The 22697-nt window shown below is 37.0% G+C and overlaps 1 protein-coding gene across 7 annotated transcripts in view; it reads right to left on the reverse strand.

Annotated features, from left to right (window-relative positions):
• Positions 1 to 4858: 4858 nt before the first annotated feature.
• Positions 4859 to 22697, reverse strand: part of LIMCH1 (LIM and calponin homology domains 1) — a 342837-nt gene continuing 324998 nt past the window's right edge. For 3 of the 7 annotated variants that reach the window (XM_033105725.1, XM_033105729.1, XM_033105728.1), the window contains 7 exons: positions 21821 to 21945; positions 20181 to 20302; positions 19784 to 19907; positions 17674 to 17751; positions 15606 to 15714; positions 13036 to 13138; positions 4859 to 7770 (listed from right to left, as the gene is read on the reverse strand). In XM_033105725.1, coding sequence (XP_032961616.1) covers positions 7745 to 7770; positions 13036 to 13138; positions 15606 to 15714; positions 17674 to 17751; positions 19784 to 19907; positions 20181 to 20302; positions 21821 to 21945 — 687 coding nt within the window. In that variant the 3' untranslated portion in view covers positions 4859 to 7744. Of the gene's footprint in view, positions 7771 to 13035; positions 13139 to 15605; positions 15715 to 17664; positions 17752 to 19783; positions 19908 to 20180; positions 20303 to 21820; positions 21946 to 22697 lie in introns of all 7 variants that reach the window. The other 4 variants (XM_033105730.1, XM_033105732.1, XM_033105731.1 and 1 more) reach the window with 2 other exon arrangements.

Genomic DNA, 22697 nt, shown 5'->3' on the forward strand with positions numbered 1-22697 from the left:
CAAGAGTTTTTTCATACTGTAGCCCTGAATATTGGTAAAGTAATTCTACTACTATAACTTGTACTATATTACCATGAATACATGGTAATCTCAATGCTAATGGAAACTGCTAACATTTTCTTCATACTAGAATACGTCCTATTTTAAATGCATTATATCAATATGTTATTAATAACCACTATGTGGTATGTTCTATTATTATCCTCATTATGCAGGTGAGGAAAACAAGGCAAAGAGAGGATAAAAAGCTTGCCCAAGGTTACAAGTAGTAAGTGGTGAAGCTGGGATTTGAAGCTGGACATTCCAACTCTAGAGTCTGTGCTCCTTTGTTAGGCTGAGATGTTAATTGAGTCGTTTAATTAGGTAAAGGCTGCCTTCATTGTGGGCTGAATGTAGCTCTAAGAAATCATTGAATATTAGTTGGCTTGATTTTGATTCCTCTAGCATGTTCAGATACAAGGATGTACTTAAAGGGGCAGGGGTGGGGAATGAGGAGGTGGGGGTTGGGGGAGGGAGGGAGGGAGAGAGACGGGGGAGGGGGGGGAGAGAGAGAGAGAGAGCACAAACTAGTTGACAGGAGTGTGTCCCTCAATGTAGCAGCAGGCCAGAGGCCAGGAGGTAAGGAGGAAGGAAGGACACGTTTTCCTGTGAATTAGGCATGGCCAATGGATTTCAAGAGTTATGATACATAAATTCCAATTTGATGTTTTTCTTTCTTGCCTTGTAATTTGGCTAAGCTATCTTTAAGCCATATTTAAGTTTATCAAACCACAGAGTTGCTTGTTAGCTGGTCTCTGAAGAATAAAGGAGTAATGGATTGTACCCATGTTTGGGGCTTAAGTATAGAAGGAATAATTAAATAGGCAAAGTTGACTGAAAAAGAAGACTGGGGCAGCAGTCAAGCATAGAGGGTAGAAAACGAAAACCAGAACATGCTGAAGCTCATCAGAAATAACCACAGACAGGGCCTGACTTCCTATACTCCTGTAAGATGCAGCATGGATTTCCATTTGGATGTTGTGGGAAGCTCAATCCTATGAGTCTGGAAAACTGGGGACAGTTGAGTTACATATATAATAGAAAACATGTTATTTTACTTATAAGACTTGAATTATAATATATATTATTTGATATCATGGCTTTCTTTATGTAGCATTTTACTGTGGCTTTTAAAATAATTTAAGTGTTTTTGAAATTGTAATTTTTCAATGCCAGAATGTCATTATGATGATGTACCATGATTTTCACAACTATTTCCCTATTGTTAGATATCTAGGATGTTTCCCATTTCTTTTGGGCTATTAAATAACAATGTGAACAGGGATGCGCATTATCTAGACATCCGAACAATACAATAAGACATGAAAAAATAAAGACATAACTGGAAAGAAATGAAATAATTTTTTTTTTTGGTAAATGATGGTTGATGCATAGAAAATCCAAGAGAAATGATGAACAATGTAACAGAACTAATAAAAGAGCCCAGCAGTTTCTCAGTCTGAGAACAACATAAAAAAATCAGAAGTATTCTTGTATACTAATAATACCAATTAGAAAATTAGTCTTCTAAATTCAATTTTGATTATAATCCCAACAGGCATATTAGAGAAACTTTACAGCTTATCCTAAAATTTACATGGAAGAGTAAATGTCAAAAAAAAAAAAAAAAAATGGCCAAGACAATGTCTGTCCTTTTGAGTCACTCAGAAGAAAGAAGGAAACTATTAAAGGGAAAGGCATGGTTCAGCAAAACACTGAACACAGGTGCTTGTAAACTTGCCATCTTTGATGACAACATACAAATAATGCTACCTAAAAGTGTTATGAATTGTAGCAATACCCACTGATTAATGGCTCTTTTAGTTCTTTCTCTTAATGATGCAAGACAATTGAAAATCAAATATTTTCCATGGCCATTTCTTGATATATTTGTGACGTGAGAGGACTCACAGCACAGCAAGTTAGAAGTAGCTGACAGAAAAGCAAAGAGAATATATAGCTATAGGTTGGAAACGGGTGGCCTGAGAATGAAATTAGACTTGCAGATATATTTTGTGGAGCCTCACAATTTTGCATGGCATCATGTTGGAAAATGTTTTGAATTCCACTGCACTATACACCTGAAACTAATATAAAATATTGAATGTCTACTATAGTTAAAATATATATATAGTCACGGGATGTACAGTATGGGAATATAGTCAATGGTATTGTAATAGATGTGTACGGTGTCAGAGGGGTAGTAGATTTCTGGGGTTATCACTTAGTGAGTTGTGTAAATGTCTAATCATTATGTTGTTTTGTACACCGGAAACTGAAAAAGAAACAAAAAAAACAAACAAATGAAAAAACCAGCAGCAAACCCAGACAAAAGCTCCCCCTTTGGATATAACGTCTCCTTTTACTGGAGAAAAACTCTTATCAGTCCATAGAAGGGACTAGCAAAATCTGAAAACCTTACTCCATTAGTTTCCTCCCATATATTTACAACAAAAAAAAGGTAATGTGATCTCGCTTATATGTGGAATCTAAAGAACAAAATAAACAAACAAAACACAAACAAACTCAGATACAGAGAACATTTTGATGGGTGCTAGATGGGAGGGGGATGAAAGAAGTGGGTGAGAATGGGGGAGGGATTCAGAGCAAGTTGGTTGTTACACAGTAGTCATGGGAACGTAGGGTACAGCATAAGGAATATACTCAGCAATATTATTATAACTATGTGTGCGGTCAGAGAGGTACTAGATTTATTGGGGTGACAGATGAGAGGGGGATTGGGGAACAGGGTGAAAAAGGTGAAGGGATTAAGAAGTACAAATTGGTAGTTACACAACAGTCATGTGGGTGTAAAGAATAGGGAATATAATCAATAATATGGTAATAACTGTGTGCAGTGCCATGTGGGTATTAGACTCGTTAGGGGATCACTTCTTAAATTCTATAAATGTCTAACCACTATGCCGTATACCCAAAATTAATATAAAATAATATTGAATGTCAGCTGTAATTGAAAAATTAAAAAAGGTGGGGAAGGTAAAGGGGAACAAGAAGTCCAAATTTCCAGGTATAAAACAAATAAGTCATGGGGATGTAATGTACGGCATAGTAAATAAAGTCAATAATAATGTGATAGCGTGGTACGGTGTCAGATGGGTGCTAGACTTATTATCATGGTGATCACATCTTTAGGTATATAAATGTTGAATAACTATGGTGTATACCTGAAATTAACGTAATATTGTATGTTAGCTGTATTGTAATAAAAATCTTTAAAAAAATCCTTACGAGGGTTCTGGACATAATTGAGATTTTTTTAACTGAGTGTGAAAGAAATGCAGCTAAGCCATGGGACAAGAATATCTAAGATAAATAAGAGCCCAACATTTAAGCAGTATGTGGACATATCTACCAAAGCCGGTTGGGCCCTGCTTTGGCTGGCCCCCCTGAATGGTTGAGATCCTTCAGAAACCTTGCTTATTCCATGAGTCTGTTGTCCCTAGTCTGAGCCTGAAAGCTGAGGGCCCTGTGATTTGCTTAGCACCGTTTCTCAACACTGTCTGAAACCCTAACAAGGACAATGAAGATTCCTGAATGCTCCAAACACTCCTGTCATCTTTGTGATCTGGCCTTGATTACCTGCCTATATGGAATTCAACACCCTACTTGGTCTCAGGCCAAAACCAGGAGATGGAAGTAAAGGTAAGTACCAGAAATCCCAAGTGAGCTGGTTTAGTGAATTCTGCTCACCACTATTCAGTTAGCAGCTTTGGGCTCCTGTGAGCATTGGGGCCAGGTATACCCTTGGGTTTACTCTCAACATGTCACCACGGATAGTGGTCCTAACGCAAGGCCATCTGTCCTCCCTCTGGCACCTTGCTCACCTTTAAGGCTGTTTGGGAAAAACCATCACCCTTCACCTCTCCTGTGAACCCTTCAGGCACCACCTGTCTAGCTCCATGTGTTAACATGCACCCTGCTATGAATCCTGCTCAGAATGGAATCCTTGCTTCCCATTATAACTGTGGATAGAAAAGAGGTAAAGACAAACTTACCCTGTTGCCTAATGTGACAAAAATCATCTTTTTCTTCTATATAACTGTTTCCTTATGACAAGAACTAGAGGGAAGTAATTACTGGAATATGGTAAACTCTTTATCAAGCTGAGTGCTGGGTACAAGGGTGATCATTATATAATTCTATGCAATCATTTCATGATTTTTAACCTTCCATCATAATATTAAAGGGAAAAAAAGAATATTGCGTCTGAAAGCGATGGAAACGTTCAAGAAATTTGCTTGCTATTACCACCACCTACAAATTTGGGACAGAGTGCCAGGAAAGGTACATGGGCATTTTGGAAAGCTAACGGTATCACAGGATGCCACCATTTCACAGTATATTTATTCCCTGGTTCAACAACAGAGAAAAAGGCCTTCAGCGAAACAGACTGAATGACAGGGAACTTGGGCGTAACCCTGGGGAAGGTGGCAGAATACAGCGACTTGAAAAGGCATGGTTTTTTCTAGTCAGAGCTGGAAGCTGACCATCATTTGGTTGTTTCAGTTAATTTCCACTGGCATTGCATGGTCTCCCCTGGTTATTGTGTGTCTCGTCTCAAGGTGTTTGAATCCTTCCATGGAAGGCAAGTCCTTAGTGACTCCTACAACCAGTTCGTAACTTTGAGTTGCCTTAAATAGTTGACCCCAAAATACGTAATATGCATATGCAAATATGCATCATTGCCATCATCTCTGTCACCCTGGACCAAAAGCTAGAAGAGAGCTTGATTTTTCTCTTCCCCAACTAAGAAAATTGACCTGCCCCCACCTCCAAAAAAAGTCAGTGGAATGCACAGTTGATTTGAGTATTTTATTTATAAATGTACATTTACTATAAAAGCTGTTGCATTTTAGACAATTTATTTTTTTACTATTTCTCAGAGGCATTTTAGAATAAATATTTTAAATGAAGGTTAGTGTAACTGATATAGAACATTGGCCCACCCAGCACAGTAACATTTTTTGGACGGACTCACATATGAGGTGGATCATTTCAGTTTGTTAAGTCTCCTACACTGTGTATAGATAACTATAATATTATTGCATTAATAACACTACATAGAAAGAATGAGGAAATGTCATGAAAGTTTGCTAGTGAAAAACAGAGTTACCCATTTTTTTCTTAAGAAAGAGAAGGGAGTAGCTTTTTTGGAGTATGAGGAAAAAAACCAGATATACTTCCTCAGGAACAATAAATCACTCACTTGCCTCATCTGTTTTTTAAGCAAACACATTTACATTGTAGCTCAACACAGTAGAGCATTTTTTTTCCCTGGGATCTCAAAGATGATTTGAAAAGAAATAGATCATACTCATTATGCTGCATTGGAAAAAACAAGATCTAGTCTGCCCGAGCTGCCATGTAACAGACTCTAAATGAAATATAAATCAAATATAAATAGAAACAGTTGGCAATTAGAATTTAGAAAATGTTGGAGATTATTGGGCTGGTGACTATTGTTCATTATGGGAAAGCACATTTCGCAGTTGGAGAATGGGCTTTATTTTTTTTGACTCGATTCTAGCTTCAATCCATGTACAATGAGTCTCACTAAGAAATATGTATAAATGGGTTTGTGAAACCAGAAGAGAATGTGCAATATTCATATAATCCTCACATAACAGATGGAGTTCCACATGTAAAAAGTATTCTATAAAAATCGGTTATGAATGATCATATTGTACATGTTTTGTGCATTATTTCTGGTAAAGTACTCTGCTAATATCATGCAAAGTGTAAACATCCACATTATCAAAATATTTAATAAAACATGCAGGTGGTTAATCAAAATATTGAACTTAATCTGTACATTTTCAAAATGTTTTTCTTTTGAATTTTTTTGTTTTTCTTTTCCTTTTTTCAGTTTTTTCCCCACTGTAAAACAGAAAACAGCTCCATGAGAAGTCTTGGGAACTTGGAAGTGACTTCATCCTTCTTCAATGTACTGCATCCATAATTCATCACGGACTGTGTGCAACAGCTTCGCATCTTCTAAGGCACAATTTTTAATGAAATGATGTATAAATTTCAATCTAACAATAGCTCATCCAAATGACAAAATGGTCAAAATACCTCCAGTGGCTGAGGAAATTTCTGCACTCACATGGAACCCACATGCAGAGAACCATCTAGCATGTAAATAAATAATTGCTAGCCATACTCAGTAAGACACAGAAAAAGAATTATTGCTTACATAACAGAAAAACATCTACTTGATCTCCTTTTATGACTACATTAACCTATTAGGAGGATATCCATAGTCTACATTCACAAAATGTCATCTTCACTTATTTGCCGTCATTTTAAGGCAGAATAAATAGTTCCTCTCTCCCCAGTCTTAAAGAAAACAACCTGGAGATTTAAAAGTTGATGTTTTTTAGTAACTTGATTCCTTTCTTGGCCAGCTGAAACTTATCACACAGGGCACAAATTAACCAGCTCTCCATAGGAGTTCCTTGCTAAACGTCTCCATGAGCAAGGTCCAGGATTCTCGGTAGGAAGAGAGTTGGTGGGCGATGCCAGAGAATGAAGAGAAGCAGATCTTCGGTTAGAGTGGGCAGGGCATATGTGACCTGTGGGTTCTTGCTGATCACACGCCAGTGGCATATCACATCATATGTCATTTAGATTCTATTAGGATGAACTGAGTGCTTTTCTTTAGATAACTGTGCTTCAGGCCCTCAAAGAGAACTTGCAGGCAAGGGTGAGCAGTGGTCTCACCTCATGATGGACTTATCTTGACGACAGCTTCCATCTGCCTTATATGGAGTCTCTTATTGAATCTAGAGCCTTAAGAGAAGCAAGCAACAAAGCCCTTACTGCCAGCAGTGACCCACCACTCTTCTGAGGATTAAACTTCCTCACAGATTTTGGTAATAACTTGGGAAATGATGACTTAAATATTCCCCTCTGGTTTCTTCCCACCCTTGGGCAACGTCACAGAGTGTAAGTCTAGCTAATAATTGCAAGGGTTCTCTTTATTTGATGGAAGAGCCTCTGTTAATGACATGACTTTGGAAGTACACAAAACCTAATACTAATGGTGCAATAATTTATTGGTATGACTTCTACCTCAAAAGGTAAGTAACACAAATATTTCAGGATTACAGTATATATTTCTCAGACTAATGTCTTTGCATTAAAAACAAGGTATAGCTCAGAGCTATATGATGTGATTTTTAGTTTCTGAAATGCATTAATTGTATGCTCCTGTCTTAGAAGACCACATATCTCAAATTGGCATGTCTTGCACTTTCTGCAGCTCAATTTTGTAAACATAAAGTGTTTAATTCCTAGAAATACTAAAACAAAACAGGTTTATTGAATCATGTATCTCATTAATTCTCAAAGAAGAGAATAGCATATTTTAAACCATAAGCCTGTTTGACCATGCTGAGACCTTTCTTTGAACTATTTAGAATCATTACAATTCAATATTCTTTTGTATATACTGTGCAAATGCAAAAACAAAACAAACAAAATAAAACCCCTAAAGAACAAACAAACAAAAAAACAGGAAAAACACAAACACTGTGCTACAAAAGAACAGATACCATCTTTTAGAATAGCCTTTCAGAAGTTAGATGAATGCTGAGGAACCCCTGAACCTCGGATTCTGTTAAACAATTGCCAGGGGACACTATTAATAAATGGTGAGTGACCTGGAAGCTTGGAAACCACGTCACAATGTTGTGGGTTGGCCAGCACCTGTGGTAAAGAAATCAGAACACATTTTGTTGAAGTAGTCAATGCTTCTTGCTTCAGATGTTTAAAAATTTCTGAAATCAACTATGACCTCTGCCAAAGTCTCTTCCCTCTAGGAAGGGAAACTTGTGCCACGCTGCTACTCAAACTGTGGTCCAAGGAGGAGAAGTATTGGTTCACCTAGAACTGCGGATTTTTGAGCACCATCTCAGAACTTCACAGGGAGCCCAAGTGATTCAGATTCCCTGTAATGTTTGGTGGGAATCCTCTGGATTTCACCCTAAACCAAATAATCTTCATCAAGTTTTCTACTTTGTCTTCTGGGGCAAATAAGCTAGAAAATAATCTCTCATCTCTGAGTTCCTTTAGGTTTTGGTTTCTCTCAAAATAAATGCATTGCAACAGGAGGAATTTAACATATGATCTAGAAATAGGATTGCTAGATTTAGCAATTAAAAATACAGAATACCCAGTAAAATTTGAATTTCAGATAAACAACAAATAATATTTTTAGCCTAAGTATATCCCATGTGATAGTTGGGATATTCTTATGCTAAATCCTGAGCATGCAATATTTGAGACATACAAATACAAGAAAAATTCATTATTTATCTGAAATTAAAATTTAGGCAAAAAACAAAAACAAACAAACCATTTAACTGGGCATCTTGTATTTATCTGGCAGCTCTATCTAGGAAGGATGGTTTGGGTTCCATATTTCCTATTGAAACTTTCACAAATTTCTCCTTCATTTTAGGCACTAGAGCTGTGATGAGGCAATCTCAACATAGGAAAAGACTCCAGGGATTTCGCGTTAAATGCATTTCACGCGAGTGAATGATGGAACAGACACAGAGACACAGTCATCCAACACCCAGGCACAAATGGCACAAGTTAAACATGTGATGGCTTGATTCGTGACAGGTAATTTGTTTTGCACTTCCATTCCCATTTACATACGAACTTAAAAACTGTTTACATTGCTTTTAGGAATTGTATTTTAATATGCTGTTATGCTATTTTTCCCCTCCAAGAGAAAAAATTTCATTTAAATGTGACTAGTTACTTGAGGAAAATAGGATTATATATTCAGGTTTTATTATTCCACACGATGAAATTATTTGTTTCACTTAGAATTCCTATGATGTAAACCACCTTTCACATTTATCCATCTCCCCTCTTCTTATCTCAGATCAAAATCAAATAAAAAAAGAAAGAAAGAAAGATGATTTTTAGCCATTTCTTTCCATTCTGACTCTTTTATTGCATCTGAGGTATATTCAACCAATTCACGTGCATTTATACTTCTTTAGCTCATTATTATCCGCTCTACCGATTCCCACCTAAGGTATATATTTTCTTATGAAACCAAGAAAGAAATGAGCAGTATTCTCATATGTGCTGGTCATTCTCCCTGTCACATGTTGACTTAATTAAAGTTTAGCTTAAAATGATATTAACATTTATTTGGGAAAATCAACATGAGGAAAGAGTTAGGAAAATCTGGAAAAAAATAATTGGAATGAAGTGCCTTTATTACTCAATATTAAAACATATCGTGAAGCTATAATAATTAAAACTGCTTGATACTAGAGAGTAAATAGGTTACTAAAACATAAAATATCCAGAAATAGACCCAAATATATATGTGAACTTAATTATGAGAAAGCTGGCATTTCAAATTAGTGAGGAAAAAATGGATTATTCATTAAGTTTTAGTCACAATTGACTAATTGAAAGAAAAGCTGGATCTCTATCTCATTTTTTTTTACCCCCAAATACATTTCTGATGTCATATATTTACATGTGAAAAAGAAAACAAAAAACAATTTTAGGAAAAAAACTCAGCTAAATGTATGACCTTGGAGTACAGTGAGAGTTTTTCTAAGTAGGAAGCAAAACCCAGAATCCAAAAAGGGGGAAAAAAAAGTAACAATTATGTTTAATTACCTAAAATAAAATTTTTTTCTATGAAAAAAAAGTCAAAAAGTAGAAAGACGAATGATAACTGCAACAAACAGCAAATATAAAATACAGGGAAAATTAATTTACAAAGAACTCATACAAACCAAGAACAATGGGCAAAAAAATAAAGAAATACAAACTTTTTTTTTAATAGAGAAAGAAACATAATGCTGACTAAACATATGAAAAGATGTTCAAACTCACTTATGATTAAAAACATACAGATCAAAGCAATGAGGTTTTTTTCCTCCCCCATGTAGCTGAGTGGAAATTTTAAAAGTTTGATGATATTCAGAACTGAATAGTCATGGAGAAAAAGAGGCTCTCTTAAATACTTTGCAGGGAGAGTTTATTTTCCTGGAAGATAATTAGGCAAGTTGTCTGAAAATTTAAAAAGCACATGCCTTTTAACTCAGCAGTCCTATTACTCACAATCTACCCTATGGAAATGCTTACAAATGTCCATCAGGACATACGAACAAGGATGTTCATTGGAGCATTCAAAAAATATTAGAAAACTGGAAACAACTGAAATGCCCATTCATGGAGAATTAGTTTTAAATTATGGTAAGTCCATACAATGGGTTTGTCTGCAGCTATTAAAAACCATTATAAAGAATGAGGAGATGGAAGGAGAACTGACTCTGGGTGGTGAACACACAATGTAATTTATAGATGATGTGATACAGAATTGTACACCTGAAATCTATGTAATTTTACTAACAATTGTCACCCCAATAAATTAAAAAAAAAAAAAAAAGAATGAGGAGAAAGAACATGTTATATGGAAAGGATATGTTAGCCAAAAATTGTCAAGATATATTATTAAGTTAAAAACAACAGCAACAAAAGCTAAGTACAGAACACTGTGACTATGTATTCCCTTTGTGAAATAAAACCCAACACATATCCAGGTAGATATATCACGCACATATGTATCTGTGTGTGTGTCTGTATGTATGTGGGGGTGTGTTATGTGCGCACATATACACACATACATTCTGTCCCCTCCCCAAACAATTATTAGGAAGTGATTATGTAGTTAACTTTAGAGATTCTTTACTTTTAATTTGGTATCTTTCTGAATCTGAACAATCCAATTTTTCTAACAGTGTACCTACCATCTATACCTTTTACTTACTTATGTTTTTGAATGTCTATAGTGAGATAATGAGACTTTGTTGTCTTCTAAGTATGTTAGTATTCTAAAAAAACCTCTAGTAAAAATATTGCGTTAAAAAAATAAAGAAAAATCCTATCTTTAGTCTTCCTCCAAATCACTTTCTATTTTTCATCTTATGAGACTGTTACAGGAACTCCCCAGTTCTTGTCTTTAGATTTGGAATTAAAAGCAGTGAATGCCCTTTATGTCTGTATACATAGGAGAAAAATTCCTGGCCTAGATCCGAAAAGCTAATTTCCAAAAGAAATGACAATGAATCACCCAACTCCTCAATTAAAATAAAAATCTGGATGAAAACAGGTCACTGTCACCCAGAGGTGGGTTCACGTTTGTACTCTGCTGGCATCATTCAAGCACTTTAAATTATGAAAGAAATTCATATTTACAGCACTTTTCAAATCTGGCTCCAGTCCTTAACCTAAGAGTGCCCTCTTCTGGTTCCATGATTCACACTCAGCTGGGCCACAGGCTGAGAAAAAGTATAATTTATAGAAGATGATTGGAAAAAGGGTTTAGCTTTTTCCTTTGTAATATATAAAAACAAAACAAAAATCTAGATTAAAATAATATATAATTATTATATATTATACATGTATATATGTATTTGTGTATGCATGTATATATACTTATGGTATATATATATATACACACACATACATACATATATATGGCATACTATTTATACCACATGTTATATATTCAATACACAGTATAGAAATAAATAATAATATGATATATATAGTTATACCATACGTACATATAACATACATGGTATAAATATAATATACAATGTACACAATATAAAGTATATATTATGTATTATATGTATAATATATTACATATGTATAATATATAATATCTGGTGTAAATATATAATACATAATATAATATATAAATATATATAATATAAAAATATAATACAGAATATAAATAGTACAGTTTGATGGTACCAGTTCTCAGTTAGAACTGTTTTGACCACAAGTTAAATGTTTATCATAGATCAAAATCACCTGAGTTTGATTAAATTTTTATTTCTCATAGTTTTATTAAGAATGCATGTTTCTCTGACTATATTAAATCTACAACTATAAAAGAACTTAATTTCAATTTTTACTCTTCAACTCTTCAGTCTTACAAATTTAGAGACTTATGTTAAAAATGCTGTAAAAATGTTACTTCATTTACTTTGAGAAATAATAAAACATTCTAGAATTTCAAACTCCATCTCTTTATTTCCCCCTTTTTTTTTCAAAGCGAGTTTCTGAGTGATGTATTGCACAGAAGGGTCTCTTGCTGTCTAGGTTATCCACCAGAAGGACTATTCCGGTGAAGAGCCAGAAAGGATTCAGAGGCTAGTCACCGGCTAGTTTCAAAGTTTCTAGACAGCAGCTGGGCAACAGCACCCCCTGGTGCCCCCAGAACTGACATGACCCTCCTCTGGTAGGAAACCCGGATACGAGATCGGAGGGCAGGCTGCTGAAGGGAGCCTGAAGGCAGCACGCACGTGTTAAGCTGTAATAATGTGCTAAGTACTTTGGAGGGGGCAGGGATTCACAAAGAAGCAGAACCAGCATTTGGTCTCTCAGGGAACTTTCAATTTAGTTGGGAGCAGCAAGATATGTTGTCAGGAAACTCCAGAACATAGGGCGTGTAGGTACAGCGGAGTTGGTGCTTGATGTAATGAACGATGGAGAGCCGTCTTCACATGTAACCCAGCCACCAAAGGGTGCTGGTCTTCTAAATACATGTCTCAACAAGTGAATAGTGTTTCACAGACCTGACCTTGTATCTTCTTCTGTCTCACCAAAACCTCTACGGTGAGCTCAGGCAATGTCTCAAAATTGCCATACAGTTTTTACCTGCTGGTGTATTAATGCGCTTCTGGATGAAAAGAATTTGGCTTTCTGGATGAAAAGAAGTAACTTCCGGTAAGAAACAAGTGGTAAAGAAAAGGTTATTTCATTATCGCTTATTTTACCTAGATGCTCACGTAATACCTCGTTCCCTCAGGGTAGGAATGTCAACTGTTGGGGAGAAATAATTGAATTCCTAAATTGGGTCTTAATGAAAAGCATATGATTGGACTCACTCATCTCAAGGTATTTCGCCCCGGTACTTACTTCGGGATCGCATGTAGCATTCATTACAGTTTAGAAGACCATTTCGAATCCTAACATCCGTTCCACTCACTGCATCTCCAAGCTGTCCTTTACAAATCCCACACTATAGGGTACAAAGAACAGAAGTTATGAGGTGCATAAGGAATTGTTTCTCTATAATGCTTAGTTGCTGTTTACATGAATGACACAATCATCACTTCTACAACCCTCACATTTATTGAGCATCTACTACCGTGTTTCCCTGAAAGTAAGACTTAGCCGGACCATCAGCTCTAATGCGTCTTTTGAAGCAAAAATTAATATAAGACCCAGTCTTATTTTACTATAAGACTGGGAATATAATATAATATAATAAATATAATATAATACCGGGTCTTATATTAATTTTTTGCTCCAAAAGATGCATTAGAGCTGATGGTCTGGCTAGGTCTTATTTTCGGGGAAACATGGTATATGTTAGATGCTGTACTTAGAGTTCACTTACATCAACAATATACTTTTTAGCATTTCATCCTAACTCCTTGCATTTTATAGACAAGGACACTGGGTCAGAGAGGTTAGCCGCCTTGTCCAAGGTTGGAAACCTAGTAAGCTGATGCTGTTGACCTCTATCATACACTGTTTCTCAATCAAGATGGAAGAACCATTTTAAACAGATTAAATCCTAGTGTTTTTAAATAAACACACGGCCAACAGAATTATCAGTTGAAACTTGTCTGGGAATAATCTTTAAATGCTTTCCAGCATTGTTGGTGAGTTCTGCCAGATCAAAATTGCTAGGAAATAGCTATTCACTTTATAGTTCCATGTTAAAGGCAGTGATACCCAGAGGAATAAATCCACTGAGAATGGATCTCCTTTCAGCCAAGTCAGAATGAGTGCAGAGGGAGGCTGGGGGATATACGGTGCTGGTTGTACCAGAGAAGGTGGCATTAGGGGTTGCCAGCCTGATGCCAGCCTATTGCCAGGAGATCAGGACTCAGCCCAGGAGGAGAGGGCCAGCCCCAGACTCATGCGTTAAAATCACCTGGGACAGAAAGAGGCTTCATCCCAATTATGTACAAGTTGCATGTACATCCAAAGGTAGGGGATAAACCTAAGAGGTGATGTACCTTAAATCATCAGGTCAGTTCCAGGAAGTGAGCAATTAGAGAGAATAAAGGCCTTGACAGTATAGAAAGCAGGTCTTTTATCCCTTGAGGATCTGCAAAGACTCTTTGCTACCTCGAGTATTTCGAGTTCTGGTAATGTTTCTGAGAACAAACTATGGTTTGGGAACATATTATCTTGGCATTACCATAGAATTTTAAAAAGTACATTCCTTGAGCTTCAAAGCACTCCTAGACGGTTTAGGACATACATTATCTAGGTTAATTTTACAATAAGAATATGGATAAATTGAGTCTCATTAAGTATCCATATTGTGTTTTGCTTTCCAGTGGTGACTGATATTATTAAATGAATCATTTCACTCACTTTTCCTTAGCTTATAGGTAAAGTGGGAATGGTTTTAAACCCATGCACGTTTACTTTATAGTTGAGGAAATTACCAACAAGAGATAGAACAAAATTCAAGAAGGAAAAAGAAAGCATGACAGGGTTATGGAGAGAAAGAAATGACTTATTCATATCTAGAAAGAAGTGACTTATTCATGTCAAACTTATTAATATGTAAGTTTTGGTTTCAAAACTTACATATTAATTTGAAACGTCCATAAATGAAAAAAAAAAGATGGGAAATATTGATGTAGGCCAACTTATACATTTTATAATAAATGGGGTATAACTGGTTAGCTCATCGACTTATTAGCAGGAGGTTTGGGACTAGAATCTAGGTCTCCACATTTTCATTTTATTTATTAATTTATTCATCTAAAACTATTTACTGACACCATCTTTTCTAGGTGCAGAAGAAATAGTGGTGAGCTAGACAGACATGGTTCCTACCCTTATGGAGGTGACAGTTTATCAGAGGAGGTGATAATCAAACAATTCAACAGTGAGAGACAAGGTCCCTGAAAAGTTTTATAAGGACTTGTAACAACCTGGGTGAGCAGGGCAGCTTCTTAGAGGAAGTGATATTCAATTTGGGATTCAAGACATATTCATTCAGAGACTTACAATTTTGCAACTAGCTATAGCCACTTATTGACAGAAACTCTCCCATGAGGTAGAAGACTAAAAACCTTCAACATTAAGTTACAAGAGTTTGAGAAGCAGCAAAGATACTACATTCCAAATAAACCCACATGCCCTAAAAGATTCAGAATTATCACTGTCCTCCCAGGGTGTCATTCTCAGCTTCCTGGTAGACAGTCTTTAGCAACAAAAGCTGTGCTTACAGACTCATAGAACAAACCTATTTTGCTTCTTCTAACTCAATATCCCAGAGGGATGTATGATAGCAGAGAGTTTCATCCTGCAGGATGGATTCCACACACACTTCTGTACAACACAGAAGGGGTGGTCTCCTGAACAAAGGTCATTGGATGTTCAGGAGGTATTTCTCAGCACAGAACAATGCCAAAAGACGTCACAAAATTGTACTTAGAAGCGTGATCAATACATACCTTAAAGCACTGGATGTGAAAATAGAGATTGAGGGTCTCGATAATCATGGCAGCTCCTTTCCCCAAAGGAAGCCCACAGGAAGAGCACAGCTTCTTCCCACTTATAGACCTAGGTTTAAAAATATATATAATAATGAAATGTTCCATCTAGAATAGTTGGTTAAACACACAAACATGCAGCCTGATGCAAAAAAATGAAAACATGGATTTTAAAAATGTTTATACCCTATTTCCCCGAAAATAAAACCTAACCAGACAATCAGTGCGCCTTTTGAAGCAAAAATTAATATAAGACCTGGTCTTATTTTACTATAAGACTGATATAATATAATATAATATAATATAATATAATATAATATAATACCTGATCTTATTTTAATATAAGACTGGATATAAAATATAATATAATATAATATAATATAATATAATATAATATAATATAATATGCCAGTCTTATTTTACTAAAATATAATAAACGGGGTCTTATGTAATATAAGACTGGGTCTTATATTAATTTTTGCTCCAAAAGACGCATTAGAGCTGAGTGTCCGGCTAGGTCTTATTTTCGGGGAAACACGGTATCATGAGTGAAATGACAATTACTGAACTGATAATGAGCAGGAATTAAGCATTAGGTATAATTTACAAACAACTGCTAGACTAAATACAATAATAGGCCTCCATTGTCATATAGAATTTGGTGTGCATGTGTATGTGTGTATGTTTTAGTTATCTGTTATAAGAAGTTTGTGTTGTAGTCTATTCAACCACAGTGATCAAATGCCTTGAAATAATTCAATATATTAGCATATGTTTTTAATAAGCCCTAAAAGATAATCACGTTTAACTTTACTAAGGTTTCAATGTTGCTTGAAAATTTTCTAGAATTGATTCATTGGCCCACTAGGGCATTTATTTTTACTTATTAAGAAAAAAAATTTTTTTTTGGTTTAAAAATAGAGAGGCAATTTTGATACAGCCCAATAGGTCCCAGGCAGATAGGGAATCTAATCCCTGCTCTGTCACCAGGTTCTGTGATCTGGTATAAAGAATTCACTTTGAGTTTCCCCTTTACCTTTTAAATGAGAGAAGTGGATTAGATTATCTCTACTACCTCTTCCAGTGTAAACACTGTGACTCTATATCTGGGCACTTCACATCCTCTCTGTTGTGTAAGCCCCTTGAGGGCAAGGGCTGCATGTACCCCAATTCTGTACCCCTGTAGCCCCTAGCACAGTGCCCACCACCAATGGACTAGAATCAAGCCCAGCAGCCTGACACCAGGTGAGGGTATTAGATGGTTATCTTCTAAGCAGATTTCCCACAACTGCTTAGAAGATCAGATCAGATTGCAATGATGCCGATTGTCTGGAAAGCTTCGGAATTACACAAGAAATTTAAAAATATACACTATCATTCAGAAGCCAATGGGGTACAGAGGGACAGAAGAAACAGAAAGGACGACAAGAGAAAAGAGGAAGAGTTGCCCTAAACAAACACTGCTTATTAAGATTTCCCTCGTATTCAGTAGTTAAATGAAACATCTAAGTCAAAGAAAATCTCTGAGTACTCAGTAACTAGTCTCTCCAGTGAATGGGAACTCAGGCAGCTTTTAAGAATATCATGGGGCCCAATTAATGTCCAGAAGCAATCATCAGAGAGCTTGAGTAGGGTAAAAAGAAGGATGACGTTTCATTTCTCAGCTGCTGCCTGGTTCTCTGTAAGAGCCATCAGCGGATCCTGCCTAGAAGGACCAAGCCATCCTGGAAGGAAAGGCGCCGACTTAGGAGCCCAGCAATTGTCTGGTGGATTTGATTATTAGATTGCAGGTTCCGCACAATATAATTAAAGGCTTATGGCCACAGCCGCACCAACGTCACACTCTGGCTGGCTGCTGCTGGATGGGGAATGTGTCTTTTCCTCCTGCCTGTCTGTGTGCGTGTAGAAAGAGACTTGGATGGACAACACCCTCAAAATCATTTGGCAAGCACGAATTTGGGTAAAATTATGCTTGGCAGGCTCCAGTCAAATCAAAGCCATCTCGGAAAGGCTTGCTGACCTCTTGTACCTGTTTGGTGACTGGCCAGGAGGGGTGGGAGGGCAGGAGGACAAGTGCCCCGCCTGGAAGTTCTCTCGAGGGCTTTTCCTGTAACATGGTAAAGGAGCCAAAAATTATGACAAGTAAAGGGAAGCCCAATCCTACAAGAAAAGACATTTTAGATAAGAAAATTAAAAATTTCTTTGATAACAAAATAAAAGACCACAGAGTGTCCTAGTGGTAATTTTTTTATAAAGGACAAAAATAGTAATTCTGTCTAGCAAAGATTAAACATGCATTTTCTGCATAATATCACATCCAGACTGGCATGGTTCAACATAAGAGACAGGATGCTTTTCTAATCTCTATTATTGCCAGGTTCTTGGCTGAGTTAAAATTGCAAGCTGAGTTAGATAAAAAAATTATGGACTGGGTGGGAGGGGAGAGGTGAGCAGGGAAATAGGGAAAAGCTTTTAAAAAGAGCCCAGAAATAAAGGGCAGAGCTGAAAGGACGCATTTTTCAGTGAAGTGGCTTCTACCCCTATCAATAAATTCATTTTGGAAACATGTGATTGGGGTGATATACCCAACATTTAATAACCACTGTGGCAGAGGCATCTACAAAGCAGGTGGCCCCCAGCGAGAAGCTACCAGGATGATTTTACAGGTGCTGTTGGTTGCACAAGCTCTGCCTGTGATTAAGCTGTCAGTTCTGGGTTCTTGCTTATACAAGTTAATTTCATTTATAATGAAAGGGATAGAACACAGAAAAAAAGACAAGAGAAATGCCAACACAGAAGTGAACACAGCATAAGTCCATCTGTCTAACTGCTTTCAGAATAACTCCCTGAGCTCCCTGCCAATCTAAACTTCCCTACACAGGCAGAGAATGTCTTCTCCAAAACATCATGTGTTCATATAATATCCTACAGTATAAGCACCATTGCCTAAAAAAAAAAAAAGGTCGAAAACCACTGCAATAATCAATGATAATAATGATTACTTCTATGTGATTTTAGCTTCTATTGACTCTGAGTGTCATCTAGACATATAGAAATGAAATTGTATAGACATAAGAGAAAAGGAAGAAATAATTCAAACACTGTATTTTAAAAAAAGGAAGAGAAAAATAAGGTAAAAAGATGAACTTATACAACAAGTTATCATCAGGACCCCATCAGCATCGTGACCACCACTGCTGGATGATACAGAACTTATTATTTGCCAGGCACAAAACCCTAGAAGGTAGGTATTATTATTATTCTCATTTTATACACGAGGAAACTGCGGCAGAGAAAGATTAATCAAGTTGCTCAAAGCCCTATGCAGGCAAGTGGCAGAGTCAAAATTTGAATCCAGGTAGTCTGGCTTCAGGTAGAATGATTGGTTAAAGTATAATGAATATATTTAAAAAACTGATTACAAGGAACCTCTGGTTCAAATGTGACCTTATCATGGGACTGTGGATTCATTTTGAATTCCTCTACCACTTAAACAGTCAAGTACTTTGGATAAGTTATTTAATTTCCCTGAGCCTCAATTTCTTTATCTGTAAAATGGGAACAACAACCCAATTAAAGTTACTGGGAGAGTTCAGTGAGTTAATGTCTGAAAAGAAGAGAAGAGATATGTAAACCCTTCAACACAGTGCGTATTATATTGAAATGCTTCAGAAATGTTAGGAAATTGTTGTAAATAATTTGTCAATTATCGTTGTAAAACAATATAAATCTTACCAAATTAGAATATAGCCTAGAGTAGCTACTTAATGGGAGAGAATGATAATGAGAGAAAAAGATTTTTTCCCTTGAAAGAATATTTGTCAGTAGGCTGACACAATTTAACTCACTTAAATAAATTATTAACACAACATGCCTGCAAATTCTTTCCAATGTTTAGATCTGTGCATTGAAAACATTACTTTGCCTCTTCCAAATTGATAAATTCAGAGTGAATATTTACTTGCCAGGAAGAGTGTACCTGATTTGTTACCTTGTCAATCAATGAGATTCAATGGAGAGGAAGCACAAAAATGCTGCTAACATTATGTCATCTCACACTTTTTCATTTCCCCCCTTCTTAGTCAATAAATTTAAAAAAAAAAAAAGGGATTCCATATTCATCTTCACTGGTTACTCACTTCCGCCTTTCACTCGGAGATTCAAGCTGATGGTTAATGCTTTTATCCAATGGGAGGGTTTTTGGCTTCACATCTTCTAAAATGTTCATTGTTGGGTTTGATACCTGCTGATTCTGGGGTGGATCTGAGGCCAAATAAAGAACATAAACTTAGTGCTCAGTAATGTCACTTTAATGCTTAGTAAGTCACCTTTTTTAATGTGCTAACGCCTTTTGAGGTCTCAAGGTGATTCCATGGAGACCTGGGCACCTGGTAGTACATAGGAGTTTATTCACTGTGCTATGTAGCATAAGCTAGAAGAGAAGCTTGCAGCCAGCAGAGGTCATATCTACTACGAGAATGAGAGGAGGTGGCTCACAGTAGTTTAAACATTGGGAATGGTCTTCTCCATCCTTACCCTGAACTAGCTGTGGGTTCATCCCACCATGTGGGGCCCCGGCTTCGTTATCCAGCTGACCATCCTGATGGGTTCTTTTTGATACAGGGTTCTCAGAATCAGTCAAGGCCTCAGGAGTTAGGCTGTTAAAATAAGTAAAAATATATATTTCAGAACAGAGATAAAAGCAACTGAACTAAAGTTATTGATTTCATCCCTTAGGGTATGGAAGTACTAATTTCAATATGGAAAAGTAAATGGAGCAAACAAAACGTTTATTTATTCATTTTATTTTAAACTAGATTTAATCTACTCTAAAATGCTACTCATTTTTATTATCTATCAATTTAACAAGCTCAAGAAACCATCATTTCTGATGTCCTCCCCACCTCCCTATCCACAAGGCCATTCAGTCTAATAATTAATTTCAAGGGATTCCAGAGCTAACTGGACTCTCCCAGATTTTCATAAGAGAGGACTTAATTGTAGAAATCATTTGGGCCACATGGGACTTTGGCAGCCCATGGTAATCCACTGGCCTTTCAGTAGCTTCTGTGTGCAAAGGAAGGAGAAATGGAAGAGATTTTAAAAAGTTTCTGGTGACAATACGGACTGTCTGGGGAGTTAGCAAAAATTCACATAAAATGCTTATCAGTGGTATTCAAATATTCCTGACGAGTGGTTTTCATTTCATAAAACTGGAAAGTCCTTTTAAACCGTGTCAACTGGAAACAGATGTGCCAGTCTAAGAGCTCTGCCGAGCTCCTGTGTCCTACAGTTCATCCAGTCTTCTAGCTGATGAGCGGAGGAGGATTCTCAGAGCTAATCCCACCAGAAGAGCTCAGCTCTCAGTCAACCTTTCAAATTGACCCGTCTTTGAAAATGACACTTAGATAGGCTTTCGTATCTCCAGGTCGTGCATGTAGGCTGGTCCAGCATGCACTTATCACTATCGGTCTGGTATCTCAGAGCCCCAGAGGCAAACATCTGTCTTACAAAGAACTTGCTGCTGGCAGAGCACTGCCAGCCTCCTGGGTTTCTGCGGGTCCCTTCTACGTTAGGTGGCATGAGTAAACCCACTACAGCCCATTCATCTCTCGTCTTAGCTAGCTCTGGATGCTGATTTCTGGGGGCCGTGTTGTGATCTCCCAATGGAACATGCTGGAACCCATGGGTGGGATGATTATGCACAACCAATTGATTTGTTGATTGTCCTTGATATTAGCACCCGGAGTAAATGTGGCTTCTCACAGCTCGGAGGATACCAGTAGTAAAGTACAGGTCCACAGTAAAACCACAGTTAGTGGGACCCCGGGGCATCATTTCAATCTCTGTCCCTGCAGATACATTAACCATTTCGGGTGAGTGATACTTAAGTTTGGGGCTTTGAATTGACAACATGCTCCTTTGATGATCTATACTGTCTCCCCTTATTTTAAAAAAGGTTTTGCCTATTTAAAAATAAGGCTATTTATATTCAACAGCGTAAGGACGCTGACTTCAGAGTTATTAGACTGTGTTTGAGCAATATGTAATGTGTTACTGGAATGATCATTTCAAAACCGAATACCATTTGCATTAGCAATGAGGAGCCTTCCTGGGAGTGAGTAGGCAGGGCCTGGTTTTACGCATTTAGACAGATAGCCTGGTACGCTTCATACCTGCCCTTTTCCTCCAGTGGATCACTTTCCCTAGTCTTAACCAATAAGTCATTGTTGTCCCCCTGGAATGGTTTCTTTTGTCTTGTCTCTTGTTCTTCTCGACAGTTTTCCAGGTCCATCTTATTCTAATGAGGGAAAACAAGGATAATCTTGAATGTAATTTTAAACACACCGAGAACACTCATCTCTGGCTATGGGATATTTGAAGCTGTTTTTCAAGAATTTAAAGAACAGTTGTCCAAATTAACTGAATAGTAACTGAGTTCCCAAGATTTGAAATAAACGTGCAAGCTAGATCTCTCTCAAAATTTATCATAAAATGGAATAGGTTAGAAAACCCACCTTTTGAAATTAAACAGTCACAGGACTGCTCATTTCAGGACATATGGCTTTCTAGTGCCCACCAGTTATTTATGTTTAAATGTTAAACATAAATTTATAGACTATCCCGTTATAGACTATCCCGGTCTTGGTATGACTTCTGTCCACTACCCCCATGACCTTATTTGGGAGCTATGGAGGTGGAGTAGGCTTTCTGGGCTCTCTCCAAACCTTGAAGACACATGCAAATTTTATGTGGATTTTTTTTTTTTTTTTTTTTTTTTTTAAGGAGGGCACAGCTCACAGTGGCCCATGCGGGGATCGAACTGGCAACATCAGCACCGCGTTCTAACCAACTGAGGTAACTGGCCACCCCATCATGTGGAATTTTAAGAATGGGTTAGAAGCAACTCTTATGGAGGCTGGTGGAAGGCCTATTGTTGGCATCCTGCTGTTACCATCCAGTGCAAAGAGATGCATGTCATGGCACAGAGGAATACGTATCTGTTGAATGAATGAATGAAGGGCACTAAGAAGGACATTCCAGCACATGGCT

The sequence above is a fragment of the Rhinolophus ferrumequinum genome, chromosome 5 (genome assembly GCF_004115265.2).
Source record: "Rhinolophus ferrumequinum isolate MPI-CBG mRhiFer1 chromosome 5, mRhiFer1_v1.p, whole genome shotgun sequence".
Classification (NCBI taxonomy): Eukaryota; Metazoa; Chordata; class Mammalia; order Chiroptera; family Rhinolophidae; genus Rhinolophus; species Rhinolophus ferrumequinum.